Source organism: Elephas maximus, chromosome 3 (assembly GCF_024166365.1).
Source record: "Elephas maximus indicus isolate mEleMax1 chromosome 3, mEleMax1 primary haplotype, whole genome shotgun sequence".
Classification (NCBI taxonomy): Eukaryota; Metazoa; Chordata; class Mammalia; order Proboscidea; family Elephantidae; genus Elephas; species Elephas maximus.
The window spans coordinates 95,875,571-95,897,957 of NC_064821.1; the positions used below are offsets into that span (position 1 = coordinate 95,875,571).

A 22,387-nucleotide genomic window follows, 5' to 3' on the forward strand; every position below is an offset into this window, starting at 1 on the left:
TCCTCAGTTCCTTGACAATCTTCATGTGGTATGGCATGTGTCTTCTCCCATCTATGCTTGCTTGCTTCTGTGCTTAATCTGTTCTTTTATATCTCAAAAATGATTGGTTTAAAACATATCCTATACTGATATGGCCTCATTAACATAACAAAGAAAACCATATTCCCAAATGGGATTATATCCGCTGACACAGGGGTGAAGATTTACAACACATATTTTGGCAACACACAATTCAATCCATAACAGGTGGGAACATAATGTGTTTTCAGTGGCAGAGAAGTGATTCAAACCCTTCTCCAAGGCCCTATCTTTCCAATGTACAATGGGATCTATTGCACTGAAAGGCAAATTGTCCTTTAGACAGTTCCCTTCCCTTTCCTTCAATAAAAATGTATTAAGTGTGCCTGGTCCTGAGCTAGGCTCTAGGAATAGAGAAATGACTTAGACTTAATCCATGCCCTTGAGACACAGCCGGGCCCAAATCTGTGTTGGAAAAAACTGAGAATGAGAAGCACAAGGGCTATTAGAGCACCACAGGCCTTGGGGGACTTGGAGGGCTTCCTAGAGCAAGTGACATCTGGACCAAGTTTTGAAAAACTTTCAGTAGTTGGCCATACTCATGCCAAGGGTGATAGGCTTTCAAGAAGAGTGTTTTGGTGGAACTGCTGTGCAGAGAGCTGAAACTATGGAGGGCAGACTGCAAAGGGGTCATCAGGCCAAGCTAAGGAGCTGAGACTTTATACTACTTGGATGGGTTGCATTATTTTAGTAAGCCTAAGAATCTGTTAAAAACTTGGGCTTGCTTATTTAAAATCCAGATTATCACCTAGTAGTCCTAAGGTGGGCCTCAAATCTCTATTTTAAGTAAGTTCTCCAGGGGTTTGAGGAACAGGGGGTACAAAGTCCACACTCTAAGAATCACTGCTATAGGGACAAGAGATCTTTGAAGGATTTCAAGGAGGGAAGAACATGGTAGATTTCATTTTAGAAAGTGCTTGGTCACTGTCTTTGTGGAACCCTACAGGTTGCTATGAGTTAGAATCAACTCAAAGGAACACAACAACAATAGACTAATCAGGGAGACAGACATGAAAACAAGTCATTATAATACAGTATAATGAAAGAAGACGTTTATTAGCATCCCAAGAAAACTGGCAAGTTTGGATTTGTGATTCCTTAGCCATGAGGGCATTAATTGGTAATATCGGTTTGCTAGCACTGACAGTTATTGAGCACATACTTTAGGTTGTCGGACAGAGTTGTGCTAGATCCTTCTCCTTCATTATTTCAAAAACCTTTTCTTTAAAAAAAAAAATCTTTCTGAACAAAGCCCAAGGAAGAACATTTGATCAACCAACCATGTGCTAAAGCCATGTTAGCTCTGGTTTAGACAAGGCGCTTTTCTTGACAAGGAGTTTCAAAAACAGCACAACCTATGGATTACACCAGTGCCTGAATGTAAAGAGGAGCCTTGGCCTGGTGTGTCTCAGCACTCACTGTCAGGAGGCAGCTAAGGTGCCACTCCGTGCTGTGTATCTCAGCAAGTAGCCCCTGATGGCCTAGTACGTCCCCAGCCTCACTCTGGGCACTAAGCAGAGACGAAGCTGACTGTTTTAACCATCTAGTGCTGCTATAACAGAAATACCACAGGTGGATGGCTTTAACAAAGAGTTTATTTCTTAACAGTAAAACCAAAACCAACCCCAGTGCCATCGAGTCAATTGCGACTCATAGCGACCCTATAGGACAGAGTAGAACTCCCCCATAGAGTTTCCAAGGAAAGCCTGGCGGGTTCAAACTGCCAACGCTTTGGTTACCAGCTGTAGCATTTAACCACTACGCCACCAGGGTTTCCTCTTAGCAGTAAACCCCCAAAAAGTAGGCTAAAAGTCCAAATTCAGGGCCTGGGCTCCAGGGGAAGGCTTTCTCTCTCTGTTCGGCTTCTCATCAATCTTCCCCCAGACTAGGAGCTTCTCCGCACAGGGACCCCGGGTCCAAGGGACGACCTCTACTCCTGGCACTGCTTTCTTGGTGGTATGAGGTCCCCAACTCTCTGTTTGCCTCCTTTTCATCTCTTGTAAGATAAAAGGTGGTACAGGCCATACCCCAGGGAAACTCCCTTTACAGTGGATCAGGGCTGTGACCTGAGCAAGGGTGTTACGTCCCACCCTAATCCTCTTTTAAACTATCGGCAGATTGATTTCCAACACGTAGGAAAATCACAAAATGGAGGACAATCACACAATACTGGGAATCATGGCCTAACCAAGTTGACACGTATTTGGGGGGGACACAATTCATTCCATGACACCAACCAAGCATTTGCTCTCCTGGAGCTCGCCGTCTCAAGGGGACTGGAGACACAAAGACGGATAACTCAGTGTGATTAGTGCTATTATGGATGACCACTCAGGGTTTAAGAGGGCACAGAAAAAGCCTCTACCCGAGACTGGGGATCGAGGGAAGGTTTCCTAGAGTCTTAAAGATAAAGGTGAAAGGTGGGGGAGGGCATTCCAGAGGAATAACTATCAGCAAGTGCATGGCAGTAAGAAACAGCCCTGGGAGTTCTGCTGTCACTGGGTTCTGTTTTGTTTTTGTGGCAGCGCAGAGCTACAAGCCATCCTATGTTGCAGAAACCCAAGTTGGGAAGGAGTGGTGAGAAGGGGCTAAAAATGGAGACAGGGACCGTATCATGGGGGAGGGGAGACTTATATGTTGGGCAAGGAATTTTGGCCTTTAGGACAGTGGGGAGGCCTGATTTATACGCTGTAATACAATCACCATTCCTCAAGCCCGGGGAGGGGCATCAGCTAGGAATATTTTCTGCTCTGGGCCCCCGGCAGGTGCAAGTCTTCTCAGTGACTTTCTCACTACTGGGGGAGCAGTGTAAGGAGGAGGTAGGAGGCAAGAGACCCTCCCTCCGTCACCCATTAGGCCTATCTCCTGCAGCTGTTTTGTGCTGTGAATACCCCCAGCAAGCCTCACCATCAGCTTTCAGGATATTAAAAGAATGGCAGCAAAGGCAGCCTCTTAAAAGTTGGACCCCCTCACAAGCTGACAATGCCACTTGGAGAGAAAAACAATTACTTAACCGTAATTTTTTCTTTTTTAATAGAGAAACATTTATTATAAGGGCTACTATTTAACCCTCCCAACAACACTATTTGGTGGCGCAGTGTTTAAGACCTTGGCTGCTAACCGAAAAGTCGGCAGTTCGAATCTACCAGGTGCTCCTTAGAAACCCTATGGGGCAGTTCTACTGTACTACAGGGTCACTATGAGTCGGAATCACCTCGATGGCAATGGGTTTGGTTCTGGGGTTTGTGTGTGCGTGTGTGCTTTAGGTGAAAAGTTTACAGCTCAAGTTAATTTCTCATACAAAAAATTTATGCATACATTGTTATGTGACCCTAGTTGCTCTCCCTATAATGTGACTACACATTCCTCCTTTCCACCCCGAATTTCCTGTGTCCATTCAACCAGCTCCTATCCCTTTCTGCCTTCTCATCTCATCCCCAGACAGGAGTTACCATTTTAGTCTTGTGTATCTACTTGAACTAAGAAGCACACTCTTTATGAGTATCTTTTTGTCTTACAGTCCAGTCTATGTCTGAAGAGTGGGCTTCAGGAATGGTTTTAGTTCTGGGTTAACAGAGAGTCCAGGGGCCATGTCTTCTGGGGTTCCTCTAGTCTCAGTTAGACCGTTAAGTCTGATCTTTTCACTAGAATTTGAGTTCTGCACCCCGCTTTTCTCCTGCACCATCAGGGACTCTCTGTTGTGTTCCGTCAGGGTGGTCATTGGTGGTAGCTGGGCACCATCTAGTTCTTCTGGTCTCAGGCTGATGGAGTCTCTGGTTTATGTGGCCCCTTTTGTCTCTTGGGCTCATATTTTCTTTGTGTCTTTGGTGTTCTTCATTCTTCTTTGCTCCAGGTGGGTTGGGACCAATTGATGCACCTTAGATGGCTGCTCACTAGCTTTTAAGACCCCAGAAGCCACTTACCAAAGTGAGATGCAGAACATTTCCTTAATAAATTTTGTTATGTCAACTGACCTAGATGTCCCCTGAAAGCAGGATCCCCAGACCCCTGCCCCTACTTCAGTATCCCTTGAAGTGTTTGGCTGTGTCCAGGAAACTTCTTAGCTTTCAGATTAGTCCAGTGGTGCTGACTTCTCCTGTATTATGTGCTGTTCTTCACTTAATTCTTGTCTATTATCTCTTTAGTGAATACCCCTCTCCCTCCCTCCCCACCCTCATAACCATCAAAGAATGTTTTCTTCTGTGTTTAAACCTTTTCTTGAGTTCTTATAATAGTGGTCTCATACATCCCTTTTATGACTAATTTCACTCAGCATAATGCCTTCCAAATTCATGCATGCTATGAGATGTTTCAAAGATTCGTCATTGTTCTTTATCATTGTGTGAATATACCATAATTTATCCATTCATCAGCTGACGGGCACCTAGGTTGTTTCCATCTTTTTGCTATTGTAAACAGTGCTGCAGTGAACATGGGTGTGCATATATCTATTCCTGTGATGGCTCTTATTTCTCTAGGATATATTCCAAGGAGTCAGATTGCTGGATCACATGGTACTTCTATTTCTAGCTTTTTAAAGAAGTGCCAAATTGATTTTCAAAGTGGTTGTACCATTTTACATCCCCACTAGCAGTATTAAGTGTTCCAGTCTTTCCACACTGGTTTTGGTTTTTTAACAACGCTATTAGAAGGCATAGCTATCCCCTGTCTAAGCGGTGACAAAACCAAGACCCAGGTTAGTTAACTTGCCCAAGATCACACAGCCAATTAAAGGTCAAATCTAGCATGGATGAACTTGAAAGTATTATGCTGAGTGAAGTCAGTCAGTCATAAAAGGACAAATACTGTATGATTCCACTTACATGAAATATCTAGAACAGGCAAGTGTTCAGAGATCAAAGTTTATTAGTAGTTAGTGGGGCACACTGGAGAGAGGGGGAAAGGAAGACACAACACTAGGGGGACACTGAACTATTAAGAATGATAGAAAAATCTGAGAACCGTTAAAGGCGAGGGTTGAACAACATGATTAACGATGTCACTGAACTGTGCACGTGAAGGCTGCTGAAATGGCAAATGTTTCGTTACCTATATATTCACCAAAATTAAGGAAAAAAAAAAGCCAAATCCAGATCAGAACCCAGGTTAAGACCTTTGGACCTAAGAATTGGAGAGTCTCGTGTCCCCAGCCCTAACGTAGAATTCAAAATCAAAGAGATCTTAACTGCAAAATGAGTTTAGGAAGTCAGAGATGTCTCAGTTTTTTTTTTCCCCAGAGTGAATACTGGATGCTTTTAAAAAATATAAAATTGGGGGTTTTAATTTATTTTTTCACTTTTAGTTAGGTGCCCTCAACACACATGCTTAGTCTGCCTTTTGACTAATCCAGAATTGCAGAAAACCGCAGGATCCAAAGTCTAGGCATTTTCCCTCTGCCATGCTGCCTTTCACAAAATCTTTCACGCAATTTCCAAAAAATATTTTTAAAAATTAATTTATTACTTTACTTGTGGTAAATGTATACGTAACAAAACATTCAACATTTAACAACTCGATTTTATAAAATTTCAACACACTAAAATGCAAATTATTTCTAAATTAAAAAAGAAAAATCACTGAACAGCACAAGTAACTTTCTTGTCACCATTCCCATCCTACAGGCTCTATGTCAATGCAAATGGCTCTCACTGTCCACCCAATTGCCCAAGCTAGACATTCCCCCCCCACCCTCTGCTGGACTCTACCCTCTCCCCACCCCCATTCCCAACATGGCTGACTTTTGCTCATTTAGCTGCTTGAATCTCTCAGCCCCTCCTCCCTCTCCATGCTGACACTGCCTTACCGCAGATGCAACCATTTCTCACCTGAACCTTATTGCCAATCTCCTAACTATTCTCCCTGCCTCTCTAGCCTTTTCCCCCTTCCAATTCATCTTCCACACTGGGGTCATCTTTCTATTTCCAAATGTGATCATCTCATTCTTCTGCTCAAAACCCTTCAGTGACTGCATTACTCTTAAGAAAAAATCCAAATTCCCTGCCTTCTCCTGCTTCTGGAACTCTTGCTTCCCTCTCACAGCATGGATCACTGTACTATAAAACATTAGTGACAACACTAATGAGGACACAAACCACTAGTCAATTATGAATCTTCTTCCTCATTAGACCATCCAGGCCATCTCTGAAATTCCTGTATTCAGCCCAAGCCTGGGATGGAGGGAGCACACTGGAAATAGTTACCAATGATGATTTAAATGCCTGCTGGCTAGAAGACACAGTGATACTGCTTGCTGTGACCAGTGTCTGAAAGTCCATTTTCAAACCTGACCCTCAAAGATTGTACAAAAGTGAGAAACTCCTCCATGTGGGCTCTTAGCAACCACTGCCTCCCACAGCAGCCTGGGTATGAAATAGCCTTGACCTCTCTGGATTACAGTAAGTTATACTGTGTTTTTAATAACTTTCATGAAATGCAACACTTTGTTACTGTTAATACTCACTCCATTGTTTTCAGCCCTATTTCAATATGTGATCCAAGGAAGGGAGGCACCAGGGTCCCAGGCAGGAACTGGTCTATAAAAAAAAGCCCCAGCACACCTGCTGTCTACAAATCAGATTAACCTAATTCTTCAGAACTACAAAATTCATTATTTAGTTGAAAAGTTGTGATTTTTAAAAAGTGATTAAACACCACCATTAGGACAAAGAATGTCAGAAGGTGAAGAATACTGAAGTGTAACTGTTTCTTCTTTCTCTTCTTGTATTTTCTGAAGTGCATTTAATGAGAACACATTACTTCTATAACCCCAAACCTTTCATTTTATTTTTAAGAACACAAAAAAGCTACCTCACATTTTTTAAATGAACTTGAGAACATCCCTCTCCTATGTCAACCTGAGAAGCTGGCTGGCTGGGCTTACAAACCTGCATCTACACAGCAAGCCTTCCTTCTACAACAGCTGCAAAACTGGAAGCCACAAGCAGTAGGTGGTGACAGAAATAACAGTAATGTTACCAGCAGGAAAACGACAATCTCGCCCCCTAGTGACAAACTCAGGAGGTAAGAGAAAAAGCAAACGTTCCTAAAAGACACACCCACCGTGAAGAACATGCTCTCTGCCCTACCTGGGCTAAGAACATAAACTACTAATAAATCAAAATAATTTATTTAGGGGAAAAAACGTGTCATAAGGTCCTTGCTTACAGATTTCTGGCTGAAGTTGCCTTGGGAATAATCTGCTCACTTAGCATGATGAACGCTGCTAAGTGAGCAGACTGGGGATGCTAATTTGTAACTAAGAAAGTCTTCTCCAGAGGAAGCCAGCCTTATCCTTCATTCACTTTAGCAGCCCCGAAGCATAGCAACCTTTAACCTTTACGTTGCACATACCTCCTGACCTCCATGAATTTAAATTATTTAAAGATCTTATCCTAAAGGCAAAAGGAAGCTCACATCAACGATGATGCAAGTCAGAGAGAGGGTGGCAGTTGTGACTGTTTAACTGTTCTTAGCTCCTTGAGCTCTCTGTTATGTAAATCAAGACACTTGATTTTCAAGTTCTCCTCCTTGAGGCAGTAGCAGTAATAATAATAATAATGTCTGATTATTATTATTCCTGCAGCTTCTAATTTCTCCAACTTCCTGCAATTTTTTTTTCCCTCCACAAATGTCTATGGCTGTCAAACTTGCTCCTATTTTTCAAAGGGCTATAGGAGTTTGAGAGCAAAGACTCCCTGAATTTGGGTGCCTTCACAGAACACACCCAGATAAAGGAATACTGACTGAAATGAACTTGGAGGCTACATCCCAGTGGGTGACACTCCGGGTCAATGGGTCTATGTAACCAGAGCTACTAGTATCAAGTACCAAGTCTTCCTGCTCCAGAAAGTTGACCTCCAAGGGCTGCATCAATTCTCAGAAACGGGGAGGTGACAGCCTCAAGTTATTTCTTGCCTCGGAGGATGGGCCACGCTACCCAAATGTTAAAGGATGGACACTTTTCTGCTGTTCCTTATGCAACTGCTGGGCCCGATTTTTTAGCACCTCGGCCTTGGCCTCATCCTTATCGACACCATCCCCTAACCTGTACATGCGGCTAGCATTGGCACAGGCCCAGACATGGCCCAGGTCGCAGGCTCTCATTGAGTACTGGCATGCCAGGTTCATGTCCTTGGAGATGCCAGGGGCACCCTGGAGGAACATGGCACTGAGGTTGAAACAGCTGGCAGCATAGTTGCCCTCACAGGCCCTTGTGTAGTAGTCCCTGGCCTTCCCCAGGTCAGGCTGACCGTCCTCATTGACCTTTCCATCATGTGCCAGGAGACCAACATTGTGACATGCCTGCATGGACCTCTTTCCTGGCTTCTCACATGCGATCAAAAAGCAGTTAGAGGCAGCTTTCAGGTCCTGAGTCAGTCCACCTGGGAGAAAGGAAAGGGAAGAAAAAGTAAACCCAAGCCAGGGCAGAACCTGAATGTCTCAGACCAAAGTCAGGGAAGGCTTCCTTAATAAAATTTATATACTGTGAGAAAAACCCAAACCCATTATCGTTGAGTTAATTCTGAATTATAGCGATCCTATAGGACAGAGTTGAGCTACCCCATAGGGTTTCCAGGAAGCTCCTGGTGGATTCGACCTGCTGAACTTTTGGGTTAGTAGCCAAGCTCTAAACCACTGTTATCACCAGGGCTCCACTGTGAGATAAGGTAGCAGGAAAAGAAGGTGGCCTGGTATAGTGCACAGACTTTCCAGGCTTTTTTTGGCCATGGAATCTTTTGTTCAAATGACATCTTATGAGGAAGCACAAATAAGTAAAGGAAATTAAAAATGGGAATGAAAACATCTACCTCACAGAGTTAAAATGAGCAGCTGGCACCTTAAAAGCAATTAATTAAATGTTCATTATTGAAATACATACCAAATGCCTATTATTGGCCAACTACTGTGTTAGGTCCTAGGGAACAGGCATTGTCCCTGCCCTTATGGATCTTATGGTTTAATGAAACAGACATTAAACAACCACACAAATAAATACATGACTGTAAGTACACAGGTATTCAAAGAAAAAGTACAGGGTACTATGAGAACTGTATCTGGCCCCAACTTAGAGTAGGAGGTGAGGTCAAGGAAAGCTTCCCTAAAGAAGTGACAGCTGAGCTCTGATCTAATGGAATAAATAAGGAAAAGTATGAGGTGGGGTTGTTCTAAGTAGTGGGATTAAGATACAAAGAAGAAAGGACCAATGTGGCTTCCTCCCCCTCACCCCCCCGCCACCATCTGCTTTTGTCAGTTGTCATTTTAACTTAGTGAGACAGCGTAACACAGTGGTTAATGAAGCCTCCTGGATTCCGTAGTCAGTAAAGGCCAGGCAACTCCTGGACTACACCTGCGTTCCATCTGTAAAGCTTGTCTTTAAGTCGAATTTGTAAGGCAGAACAGTTAGGTATCTAACTGTTTGTATCTGATGTCAGTCAAATGTTTGTCTTAGTATACAGTGTACCTTTCTAGGCATTAAAAAAATTAAAGAACCACTTCCAGGTACACTAAAATATCTTTATAGTAATACATAATTATAATACAGTAATAATAATAATGTTTTGATGTGTGTTGCAAAGTAGCGCTGGTTTGTAATTATGAACCACCGTATGTACTTTGAATTTTTAATATAATAGGCTTTACAGGGGTTGGTTTGTAACTGCAGGTTGTACTTAAATCGAATGTTTGTAACCCGAGGGCTGCCTGTCATCCATTACTTATTGACTGTGTGACCTTAGGTAAGTTACTTAACCTCTGCGAGCCTCAGTTTTCCTTATCTGTAAAATAAGGATAATAGTATCTACCTTATATGTTGGAGGTTCAAATTGGTTAATTCCTACAAAGAGCCTGGCACATAATAAGTTCTTCGTAATTATTATAGCTATGTTTTTATGCCATAAAAACAAACAAACAAAAAACCAAAGCCCACTGCCACTGAGTCGATTCCAACTCACAGCAACCTAGAGGAGAGCAGAACTGCCCCACAGGGTTTCCAAGGAGCAACTGGTAGGTTTGAACTGCTAACCTATTGGTTAGCAGCCAAGCGCTTACCCACTGTGCCACCATGGCTTCTGTGTTTATTACTCCACTTACACTCAATGTAAGTATTGCTATACTTGAGTTTAAGTCCACAATCTTGTTTCTCATTTGTTTCAAATAGTTTTTATTCCTTTTTTCCCCTCTTTTGAATTGAATATTTCTAATATTCTATCTCTATAATTGGCTTTTTAGCTATGCTACTTCTTTTCTGAGTGGTTTATCTAGGGATTAAAATATGCACCCTTAATTAATCACAATCCATCATGAATTATAATACTACTCATATAATAGCCTTACAACAATATGTGTTCATTTTCCACATTCTCATCCTTTTGCTATTGCTGCCACATATTTTCTACATATTCTATAAGCCTCACAATGCATTGTTATTAATTTTTCTTTCAAGTCTTTTTTTAAAAAAATATTTATTTTTGGTAAAAATAGGCACAGCTCATACACCCATTCAACAATGTCTACATGTACAGTTCAAGGACACTGGTTACATTCTTCATGTTGTGTCACCATTCTTGCTCTCTCTCCCCATACTGTTCCACCACCACTGACTTGGATGCACTGCCCTATAAACTACTCATCTGTTCTTTAATGTTGTCGATTTGATCTGACATTTATAAATAAATCTTTAAAAGAGTGCAAAGCTCAAGGAGAATATTCTTTACTAATTCGGCCAAACTGTTGTATAGTTTGAAGATGACTTCAGGAAATAGTTTAGGTTCAAGGTTCAAAAAGTTTCTTGGAGCAACAGATTCAGGGGTTCCTCTAGCCTCAATGGGCTCAGTAAGTCTGGATTCTATGAGAAATCTGAAATTCTCTTTAAACAGACTCTTAACAACATTAAGAAATAAGGGGGGAAAAAGTCTGTATTTATCTGCTATATACAAAATCCCCCACGCATCTGTCAGTTTGTGGTACTGTGGGGGCTTGTGTGTTGCTGTGATCCTGGAAGCTATGCCACCGGTATTCAAATACCAGCAGGGTCGCTCATGGCCAAAAGATTTCAGCTAAGCTTCCAGACTAAGACAAATTAGGAAGAAGGACCTAGTGCTCTACTTCTGAAAAGAATTAGCCAGTGAAAACGTTACTAATAGCAGCAGAACACTGTCTGATATGGCGCCGTAAAATGAGCCCCTCAGGCTGGAAGGCACTCAATATACGACTGGGGAAGAGCCACCTCCTCAAAGTAGAGTTGACCTTAAAGAAGTAGATGGAGTCAAACCTTCAGGACCTTCATTTGCTGATGCAGCAAGACTCAAAATGAGAAGAGCGAGCTACAAATACCCATTAATAATGGGAACATGGAACGTACAAAGTATGAGTCTAGGAAAATTAGAAATCATCAAAAATGAAATGGAATGCGTAAAGAGTGATATCCTAGGCATTAGTGAGCTGAAATGGACTGGTATTGGTCATTGTGAATTGGACGATCCCATAGTCTACTATGCCGGGAATGACAACGTAAAGAGGAATGGCATTGCATTCATCATCAAAAACATTTCAAGATCTATCCTGAAGCACAATGCTGTCAGTGATAGGATAATATCCAGACACTGACAAGGAAGACCACTTAACATGACTATTACTCAAATTTATGCAACAACCACTAAGGCCAAAGATGATGAAATAACAGTCTGAAATTGACTGAACATGTGATCGGGATGCGCCGATAATTACTGCTGATTGGAATGCGTAAATTGGAAACAAAGGATCAATAGTTGGAAAATATGGCCTTGGTGATAGAAACGATGTCGGAGGTCACATGATTGAATTTAGGAAGACCAACAACTTCTTCATTGCAAATACCTTTTCTCACCAGCATAAACAACGACTATATACATGGACTTTGCCAGATGGAATAGACAGGAAACAAATCGACTACATCTGTGGAAAGAGACGATGGAAAAGCTCAATATCATCACTCAGAACAAGGCCAGGGGCCTACTGCTGATCACACCATGCAAGTTCAAGTTGAAACTGAAGAAAATTGAAACAAGTCCACAAGAGACAAAGTATGACCTTGGGTGTATCCCACCTGAATTTAGAGACCATCTCAAGAATAGATTTGACCCACTGAATGCTAATGACTGAATGCCAGATGAGTTGTGGAATGACATCAAGGATATCATACATGAAGAAAGCAAGAGATCATTAAAAAGACAGGAGAGAAAGAAAAGGCCTAAACGGATGTCAGAAGAAACTCTGAAACCTGCTCCTGAACGTTAAGTAGCTAAAGCAAAAGAAAAAATGAAGTAAAAGAGCTGAACGGAAGATGTCAAAGGGCAGCTCGAGAAGACAAAGTATTATGATGACATCTGCAAAGACCTGGAGATAGAAAACCAAAAGGGAAGAACATACTCAGCATTTCTTAAGCTAAAAGAACTGAAGAAAATATTCAAGCCTCGAGTTGCAATAGTGAAGGATTCCACGAGGAAAATAAACAACGCAGGAAGCATCAAAAGAAGATGGAAGGAATACACAGAGTCACTGTACCAAAAAGAACTGGTTGACGTTCAACCATTTCAAGAAGTAACATATGATCAGGAACTGATGGTACTGAAGGAAGAAATCCAAGCTGCACTGAAGGCATTGTGAAAAATAAGGCTCTGGGAACTGACGGAATACCAATCAAGATATTTCAACAAATGGCTGCAGTGCTGGAAGTGCTCACTTGTCTATGCCAAGCAATTTGGAACACAGCTGCCTGGCCAACCAACTGGAAGAGATCCATATTTATGCCTATTCACAAGAAAGGTGATCCAACCCAATGTGGAAATTATTGAACAATATCACTGATATCACACGTAAACAAAATTCTGCTGAAGATCATTCAAAAGCAGCTGCAGCAGTATATCGACAGGGAACTGCCAGAAATTCAAGCCAGATTTTGAAGACGACATGGAACCAGGGATATCACTGCTGATGTCAGATGGATCCTGGCTGACTGCAGACAGAGCCAGGTAGATGTTTACCTGTGTTTTATTGACTATGCTAAGGCATTCGACTGTGTCCAAACCAAAAAAAACCAAACCCAGTGCCGTCAAGTCGATTCCAACTCCTAGTGACCCTATAGGACAGAGTAGAACCGCCCCATAGAGTTTCCATGGAGCGCCTGGTGGATTCAAACTGTTGACCCTTTGGTTAGCAGCCGTAGCACTTAACTACTATGCCACCAGAGTTTCCTTTCAACTGTGTAGATCATAACAAATTATGGATAACAATGCGGAGAACGGGAATTCCACAACCCTTAATTGTGCTCATGATGAACCTGTACAGAGATCAAGAGGCAGTCATTCCAACAGAACAAGGGGATACTGCATAGTTTAAAGTCAGGAAAGGTGTGTGGCAGGGTTGTATTTTTTCACTTACCTATTCAATCTGTATGCTGAGCAAATAACTCAAGAAGCTGGACTATATGAAGCAGAACGGGGCATCAGGATTGGAGGAAGACTCATTAACAACCTGGGTTATATGCAGATGACACAACCTTGCTTGCTACAAGTGAAGATGACTTAAAGCACTTACTGGTGAAGATCAAAGACCACACCCTTCTATGAATTACACTTTAACATAGAGAAAAATTCTTACAACTGGACCAATAAGCAACATCATGGTAAACAAAGAAAAGATTGAGGATGTCAAGGATTTCATTCTACTTGGATTCACAATCAACACCCATGGAAGCAGCAGTCAAGAAATCAAAAGACACATTACACTGGGCAAGTTGGTTGCAAAAGACCTCTTTAAAGAGTTGAAAAGATGGGTTTTTGTGTGAGAGACTGACTTGATTTGTAAACTTTCACTTAACGCACAATAAAAATTATTAAAAAAAAAAAAAGTTGAAAAGCAAAGATGTCACCTTGAGGACTAAGGCGCACCTGACCCAAGCCATGGCATTTTCAATCACCTCATATGCATGCAAAAGCTGGACAATGAATAAGGACAACTGAAGAAGAGTTGATGCCTTTGAATTGTGTTGGCAAAGAATACTGAATATACCATGGGCTGCCAAAAGAATGAACAAATCTGTCCTGAAAAGAGTATAACCAAAATGCTCCTCAGAAGCAAGGACGGCGAGACTATGTCTCATATACTTAGGACATGTTATCAGGAGGGATCAATCCCTGGACAAGGACCTCATGCTTGGTAAAATAGAGGGTCAGCAAGAAAAAGGAAGACCCTTAACGAGATGGACTGACACAGTGGCTATAACAATGGGCTCAAGCATGGCAACAATTTTGAGCGTGGCATAGGACCCGGCAGTTTTGTTCTGTTGTGATGGGGCTCCTATGAGTCGGAACCAACTCAAAGCACCTAACAACAACAATATACAAAACCAAACCAAACCCAAACCCACCGCCATCAAGTCAATTCCAACTCGCAGCTACCCTACAGGACAGAGTAGAGCTGTTCCATATGGGGTTTCCAAGGAGTGCCTGGTAGATTCGAACTGCCAGCCTTTGGTTAGCAGACGAGCTCTTAACCACTGTGGCACCAGGGCTCCAGCCACTATACAGTGAAGAATTTAACCTTGTCCAAAAAGAGGTCTGGTTTCACCCTGAGCTTCTGGGAAGTAATCTCTAAGTCTTCAGAAGGTCATGCTTCAAAGGAGCGTTTCTGTTTGCCTCAGGGCCTTGGGTCACAGAGTAGTCTAACAATGTGATTTAGGGTGGAAACTTTGGTTTGCTCAACCTCTAACCTCCAGAGGGGCTGGAGACTGGTATCAGCAATGCTGGCAGTCAGCCGTGCCTATGTGATGGAATAAAAACTATGGACACCAAGACTTGGGTAAGCTTCTCTGGTTGGCAATACTCCATGCATATTGTTGCACACTATTAGCAAGAGTGTAGTACTGTCCATGATTCCACTGGAATGGATAACTGGAAGCTCCGTGCTTAGAATTTTCCTTGACTCTGCCCATGCTCTTCCCTTGGCTGATTTTAATCTGTATCCTTTCCCTGCAATAAACCATAATCATGAGTATAACAACTTTTAGTGAGTTCTATAAGACCTTCTGGAAACCCTGGTGGTATAGTGGTTAAAGCTGCTACCAAAGGTAGGCAGTTCGAATCCACCAGCCGCTCCTTAGAAACCCTATGGGGCAGTTCTACTCTGTCCTATAGGGTCGCTATGAATCGGAATCAACTCAATGGCAATGGGTTTTTTTTTCCTTTGGTTTTTGAGACCTTAAGTAGCCCTGGTGGCACGGTGGTTAAGTACTTGACTACTAACCAAAAAGTCAGTGGTTTGAACACACCAACTGCTCTGCAGGAGAAAGATGTGGCAGTCTCTGCTTCTGTAAAGATTTACAGCCTTGGAAACCCCCTATGGGGGCAATTCTACTCTGTCCTATAGGGTTGCTATGAGTCAGAATCAACTCAATGGCAATGGGTTTGGTTTTGGTTTTTTATGAGCCCTTTAGCAAATTATTAAACTTCAGGATGGTCTTGTGAGCCACCGAACCTGCAACTGGTACGGGAAGTGAGGGCAGTCTGGAGGACTGTACCCAACTCTGCACCCACATATGTCTAGTACTCTTCATTCTTTGTGTTGATCCTAGTTTCTATCTGTTATAATTTTCCATTCGCCAAAACAACTTTAACATTTCTCGTAGTGTAAGTCCACTAGTGACTCATTTTCTCAGCTTTTGCTTATCTGAAAATGAATTTATTTCACCTTAATTTTTAAAAATATTGTAGTGGAGTAGAATTAAAGGTTGACAGTTTTTTCTTTCAGCATTTTGAAGATGTTATTCTTTTGTCTTCTGGCTTACAATGCTTCTGATGAGAAGTGAGAGGTAATTCTTACCATCGTTCACTGAATGCAATGTGTCTTTCTCGCTGGGTGTTTTTCAAATCTCGTCTATCTTTGGTTTTCATCAAACTGATATAATGTGCCTACATGTGATTGTCTTTGTTGATCCTGTTTGGGTTTGCTGAGTTTCACAGATATGCAAGGTGACATTTCTCACCAAATTTGGGAAATTTTTCAGCCATTATTTCATCAAATATTTTTTTCTGTCCCAGTAGCTCTCTCTTCTCCTTCTGAGACTCCAATACATATATGGTAGGCTGATGGATATTGTTTCATAGGTCACGGAGGCATTGTTCTTTTTTGAGGTGGGGAGGCTTTTTTTCTTTTTGTTTTAGTTTAAATAGAATCTATTGTCCTTTCTTCAATTGTACTGATCAGCCTGCCAATGGATTTTTATTTTAAATATTATGTTTTTCAATTCTAGAATTTCATTTCGTTCTTTTTGATAGCTTCAGTTTCTCTTCTGAGATTCCCCATCTGTTCACTCATTATGTCCATCTTTAATTTAAACCTATTTATAATAGCTGTTTTAAAGTCTTTACTAATTCCAAGATTTGTTATCGCTGGGTCTGTTTCTATTGACTGCTTTTTTCTCTCATGTTTAGTAATTTCTTATTTTATGCTGGACATTACAGATGATACTCTGTTCAGTCTGGATTTTGTTATATTCCTTTCAAAACTGTTGTGTTTTGCTCAGGCAGGTAGTTAATACACCAGCAAATCGGCCTGATCTTTTTGAAGCTTGTTTTTAAGTTTTGTTAGAGCAGATCTAGAATAGTCTTACTCCTAAGGCATGAGGTCTCAATTGAATCTGTAGTGTTCAGTAAGGTCTCTGTATTTTGGCTGGTTGGAAATCGAACCACTCAGCACTACGTGATTTCTAAAACCTTCTTTCAGTTTATGACTCCCTACTAGTTTTTCACTACCAGGTCTCTTAGTCTTACCCTAGGCATGTACAGCTCAACATGAGACTGGTAACTTAAGAGGACCCCTATATGGATTTCTGAAGGTCCTTCTATGTGCAGGTCCTCTCTCACTGGTATCCTGCCTCACAATCTCGAGCTGCCTCAGTGGCCCTAAGTCTGATCTCTGCCTCCTCAGTTCAGCAAGACTGCCAAGCATTGCTCAGTCGCCACCTCTTTATGCCTAGTCTGGGAAGTACCACCAGGCACAAAGCCAAAGTGATTGTGGGCGGGGCTCACCTCGTGTTACTTCCCTTTACTCAGGGATCACAGCCCTGTACTGCCTGTTATCCACTGCCTGAAAACTGTTTTTTCATGTATTTTATCCAATTTTATGGTTTATTGTCTTAAAAGTTCATTTTAACTGTCTGTTGAAAGAAGACTGGAGTCCTAAATGAATCTCATAACTATAATGCAAGCAGAAGAGGAGGGTGGTTTGGATAAGAATGGTGGCAGAAGACAGGAAAGAGGGGTCAGATTCCAGAGATAGACTGGCCATAAGCTACTAGGTAGAAAGAGATGCCAATTGCTAAAACTGAAGACACTGGGGGCATAATAAATCAGGGTAAGAATTAATAGGTCATCACCTTCATCAAGCTTTTACTGAGTACCTTTCTAAACCAGGGTTTTGCTGGGCATTGGGAATTACGGATGAATGAATCATACCATCCTAAAGGAGCTCCTGATTTAGTGAAAGGAAAAAAATACACAGCTGTCTATTAAAGATCATGAACCCTCTAGGTGGTACAAACAGTTAAGTGGTTGACTACTAGCTGAAAGTTTGGTGATTCAAACCGACCCAGGGGCACCTCAGAAGACGGCCTAGCAATCTGCTTCCAAAAGGTCATAGCCTTAAAAATCCTATGGAGCAGTTCCACTCAGCACAAATGTGGTCGCCGTGAGTCAGAATCAACTCGATGGCAACCAACAACAACAACATTAAAGATCATATTCCCCAATTGTGGTGGCTTTAAAATATGTCCATAAATTCTTTGATATTCCTCCCTTCCAGGGGTGGAACTGAATTCCTCTCCCCTTACTGTGGGCTAGATTTAGTGACTCACTTCTAATAAACAGAATGTGATAAAAATGAAAAAAAGTGTGAGTTTTAAGGGTAGTCATAAAAGAGTACAGATTCCATCCTGCTCACTCTTGGAGCACTCACTCTAGGGGAACCCAGCTGACATGTCACAAGACACTCAAAAAGCCTATGGAGGAGCCATGTGGCAAAGAATTGAGGCCTTTGCTAATAGCCACGTGAGTAAGCCATCTTAGAACTGGGTCCTCCAGCCCTACTCAAGCCTTTGAATGACTGCAGCCCTGGCTAATGTCTGGAACCACTCAGCTAAGCTGCTCCCTAATTTCTGACCCACAGATACTGTGAGATAATAAATATTTGTTGGGGTAATTTGTTATATAACCAAAACCAAACAAAACCCGTTGCCGCTGAGTCGATTCTGACTCATAGCAACCCAATAATACACAGTGAGTAGTACAGAGTTTCCAATGAGTGCCTGGTGGAGGTGAACTGATAACCTTTTGGTTAGCAGCCGTAGCTCTTAACCACTACGCCTCCAAGGTTTCCAAAATTTCTTACAGAGCAATAAGTAACTAAAATACTACCCTAGTGATAGCTGCAATTAGGGCATGAGGAGAAGAGATATAAGGAAGTTAATAGTTATTGATCCTTTACTCTGTGCCAGGCACGGTGCTGCTCTGTTTACTTACATTATCCTATTTTATCCTCACCAACAGCCCTAGGAGGCAAGTACTATCTTCCCCATTTTACAGGTGATAAAACTAAGGCACAGAGTTAAAGTGACTACTTGCAAACAATATTCTCTCAAGACTGTCTAACTGGAAAGAAACTGTGCTCTTTCCCCCATCATTCTGCTGGATTCTTGTCTATAAATCTTCTTATACTGTGCTTCGCCAATGCCTGTAAGGACCCCTCTGTGAAGAGGGCTCAGCATGGGCCCCAGGATGGGACATCAGGAGTGGTGTCAAAAACAAGGACCAAAAGAAAGCAGGATTCTCCTTACCTTTCCCAGTCACATAATAGGCCCCCAGTTTGTAGCAGCTGTCACTGTGCTGGTTCTCTTCACAGTTGAACTTCAACACTTTGGCAGCCTCATCAAAATTCTTCTGGATTCCTTCCAAATAGTCCACCAGACGATAGCAACCTGTAAAGAGAGGGCAAGAACTGTTCTTCATGTCTAGGGTTGCTGCTAGGTGGTGGAGAAGACCTAGGTGTGGCAACTTGACCTTACCACAAAGAACGTAGGAGGCGTTCAGATGCTTGTACAAACAGCACCATCTCCCCTTAGCCAGAGACTGAGCAATATAGGGACTGGAGAGACCTTGGCCCCTGCACTGGCTTCACCACTCACCAGGTCTACTGCATCCTGTCAGTCAGGCCCAAAGACCTACTAACTTCCAGGATTGAAACTTGCCAGCTTTGGAACTTTCCCTCAGGCTGTTCAACAGTAAAACACTGAAAATCAAAGGGGCCCCCAGGCTAGTCTTTATAGCAGCAAGAAGGGGCTGCTGAGATGACTGTACCTTACTACTCCACCAGGCTGAGAACCTGAAGCCCCAAGAGAGGTGGGGAGCAGCTACTAAAGAAGCTGGAAAAAGGCTCCTCTCCCAGCAGTCTCCCAGTCCCAGCGAGTCTCTCCCTTTAACATATCTCTGCTCTGTCCTCTGCTCTTCATACTCAATGACACTGCATATCAACTCTCATTCATTTTTATCCGACAGATATTTGCGTACCTATGTATATGTATGTACCAGATACCATTTTAGATGCTGCGGATACGATCACTTGCCCTCTTAAAATTTATATTCTAGAGAAGGAAACAGAAAATAAAATAAGTAGATAAGTGAACGAGATGTTTTCAAACAGTACTAAATATTATGAGTGAAATAAAACGGGATGATGAGTTTGTTGTGCATGTTGAGGGAATGGCTAACACAGATTGGGTGATCAAAGAGGGCCTCATTGAGGACACGATGCCTGAGCTGACACCTGAATGAAGAGAAAGCGCTAGCTATTTAAAGACACTGAGGTGGGGAGGAGCAGAAAGCTCCTGGCACAGGACTAGTAAATACAATGACCCAAAAGAGGAAATAAGTTTGGCGTGAATAAGGTATGATCGTAGCTAAACTGAGGAGGAGAGGAGCAGAAAATGAGAAAAAGGCAAGTCACAGGGCCCTGGAGAACACATGCAAGAGTTGGGATTTTATTCCAAGTGCAATGGAAAACCACTGGAGGGTTTTAGGCAGAGCAATAATATAATGATTTGCATCTTTTAAAGGTTCCTTTGGTATACGTTTGTATATGTCTGGACAAGTATGGAAGAAGTTAATGTGTGGGGGAATACACTTTGGCACTAATAACAAATGTGCTATGTCTGTCATTTAAAATCTAACAAACATTTAATATGACAAAATTAAAATATTACTGTCTACAAGTAAAAAATAGATTATAAGGGAGTGAGGTTGGAAACACAGACCACTTAGAAAGCTATTTTAGTTATACAGGTGAGAAATTATGGTGACTTTCAAGGAAAATACTCTATCGGTAGCTATAGTAACTACAGCCTCCTGTCAGATTCTCCTTCTAAATGGCCCCAGCCAGTTCTTCTATCTCCACTTCCTTCCTCCATTGCTCTGTATATTCCCCACAGCACACTACCAGAAACTCTCTCCTCAAACAACATGTATGGCCTCCTGGCCTGCAGAATAAAACTAAACTCCTTACCCCAGCATTCAAGGCCTGACATATGTTGGCCCTAGGCCCCCCCTTCAAACTTAACTCTGATTATATCCTGTCGTCAGTGTTCCAAAAGGCAGCATTTTCTTCTCCCACTATCTCCATCTAACCAACACCTGCCTATCCCTCAGGAGCCCTGGTGGCGCAGTGGTCAAAAAAGGTTGGCAGTTCAAATCCACCAGCCGCTCCTTGGAAACCCTATGGGGCAGTTCTACTCTGTCCAACAGCGTCACTATGATGTCAGAATCCACCCGACAGCAACAGGCTTTGGTTTGGTTTGCCTGTGCCTCCAGGCTCCCCCCAGAAGTGTTCCCCCACCACTCTACTCCTCAGTAGCTGACTCCTCTGAATTCCTTCTACCCTTAGGAATATGGACTAGCCCTCAAAGAACAACCCTGGGTTCTTTTTAAGCCATCATATGGGTTTACGGCAGAGCAACTCTGTGTACTTGGTCAGCTTCAGGCAATTGCTATATCCTGTTCTGGAAACTAGACTGCAAGCTATTAGAAGGTAGGGCCAATACCATTATTTTTATAATTGTTATTATTTTAACAAAGTAGAAAGAAAACCACCCAAAGGCACTGGCTGCTGTGGGCGGCCTTCTCTGGGCCCACCATCCACCCATACACTCAAGCCACCTCAATGTTTACAGAACACACAGGGTAGATTCCTGCCTCAGGGCCTTTTCACTAGCTGTTATGTCTGGCTGGTATATATATGCACGGTTCACTTTCCTTCCTTCTCCAAGGCTCTGTTCAAATGATAACTTCTCAGTGATTGCCGGACCACGGAATTTAAAATTGCACTCCTGAGTTTCTGATCCTTCTCCTTCCAATCCCGTTCTTTTTCCCAATGCACTTATCACTTTCTAACCATTTCATTTATTTCCTCATGTTTATTGTCAGATTCCTAACAGCAGAATGGACTCTCAATAAGGACAGGAGATTTTATCTGTTCAGCGATGCATCCCCATCCCTTCTGCCCAAAATACCCCAAGCACATCTTCTCTTCCTCCCCCGCCTCCAGGGGAAGCATGCTCCCTCTGCGTACCCCGAAAGCCCTCATGGAACCCAACACTATCCCCTTCCCCCTCGCCCCAGGACCGTGGGCGTCCCACAGACCCGGTCCGGATGAGTCCTCTGCCCGACACGTGAGCCGTTCCAGACCCCCCTTCAGAGATCACTCACGTGGCTCCTCCAGCCCTTGCTCCTCCCCCACGAGTCCCCGCGTGTCCCCAGGCCGCGCCGGCGGCGCTCACCGTCTGGGTCCTTCTCATGGTAGCACTGATAGTTGCATTCCACCTCCAGGTTCTGCAGGAAAGACTTCACCTGCTCCTCGTCCTGGAAGTCCACCACGCCGGCCATGGCTGTTGCTTGCCCGGTAGCGGTCACCCAGGCGTCCCCAGCAGCCTGCCGCACTCCCGCCCCACGGTAACGTGAGCCAGCGAGGGGGCGGGGCTTGGGAAGGCCGTGTCGCGATGTCTGCGTTTTGCCCGGGATCCTTGAGGCCGAGCGCAGGAGCCTGGGCTTCCCATCAGTCCTCGCGCTGTTAAAGTCTGGTCGTTACGTCTCTTCCTCTGCTAACCCCGTTACTAAAGGTGGTGGCCGTGTTTCCACAGCACCTTAAAGGTGCCTGCTTTGTGGCCGTAATGATTTCCTGCCTGCAGTCATTTATCCATTCATCCATCCATTCATTCACTAGTCCGGTAATC

The 22,387-nt window shown here is 42.9% G+C and overlaps 1 protein-coding gene across 1 annotated transcript; it reads right to left on the reverse strand.

Moving 5' to 3' along the window:
• Positions 1-5,822: 5,822 nt before the first annotated feature.
• LOC126073080 (cytochrome c oxidase assembly factor 7) lies at positions 5,823-22,158 on the reverse strand. Its single transcript, XM_049879270.1, has 3 exons — positions 21,935-22,158; positions 18,944-19,084; positions 5,823-8,459 (listed from the first exon to the last, which is right to left on the reverse strand). Exons 1-3 carry the CDS (start codon positions 22,038-22,040, stop codon positions 8,011-8,013), a joined length of 696 nt encoding a protein of 231 aa, XP_049735227.1. The 5' UTR covers positions 22,041-22,158; the 3' UTR covers positions 5,823-8,010.
• Positions 22,159-22,387: the final 229 nt, after the last annotated feature.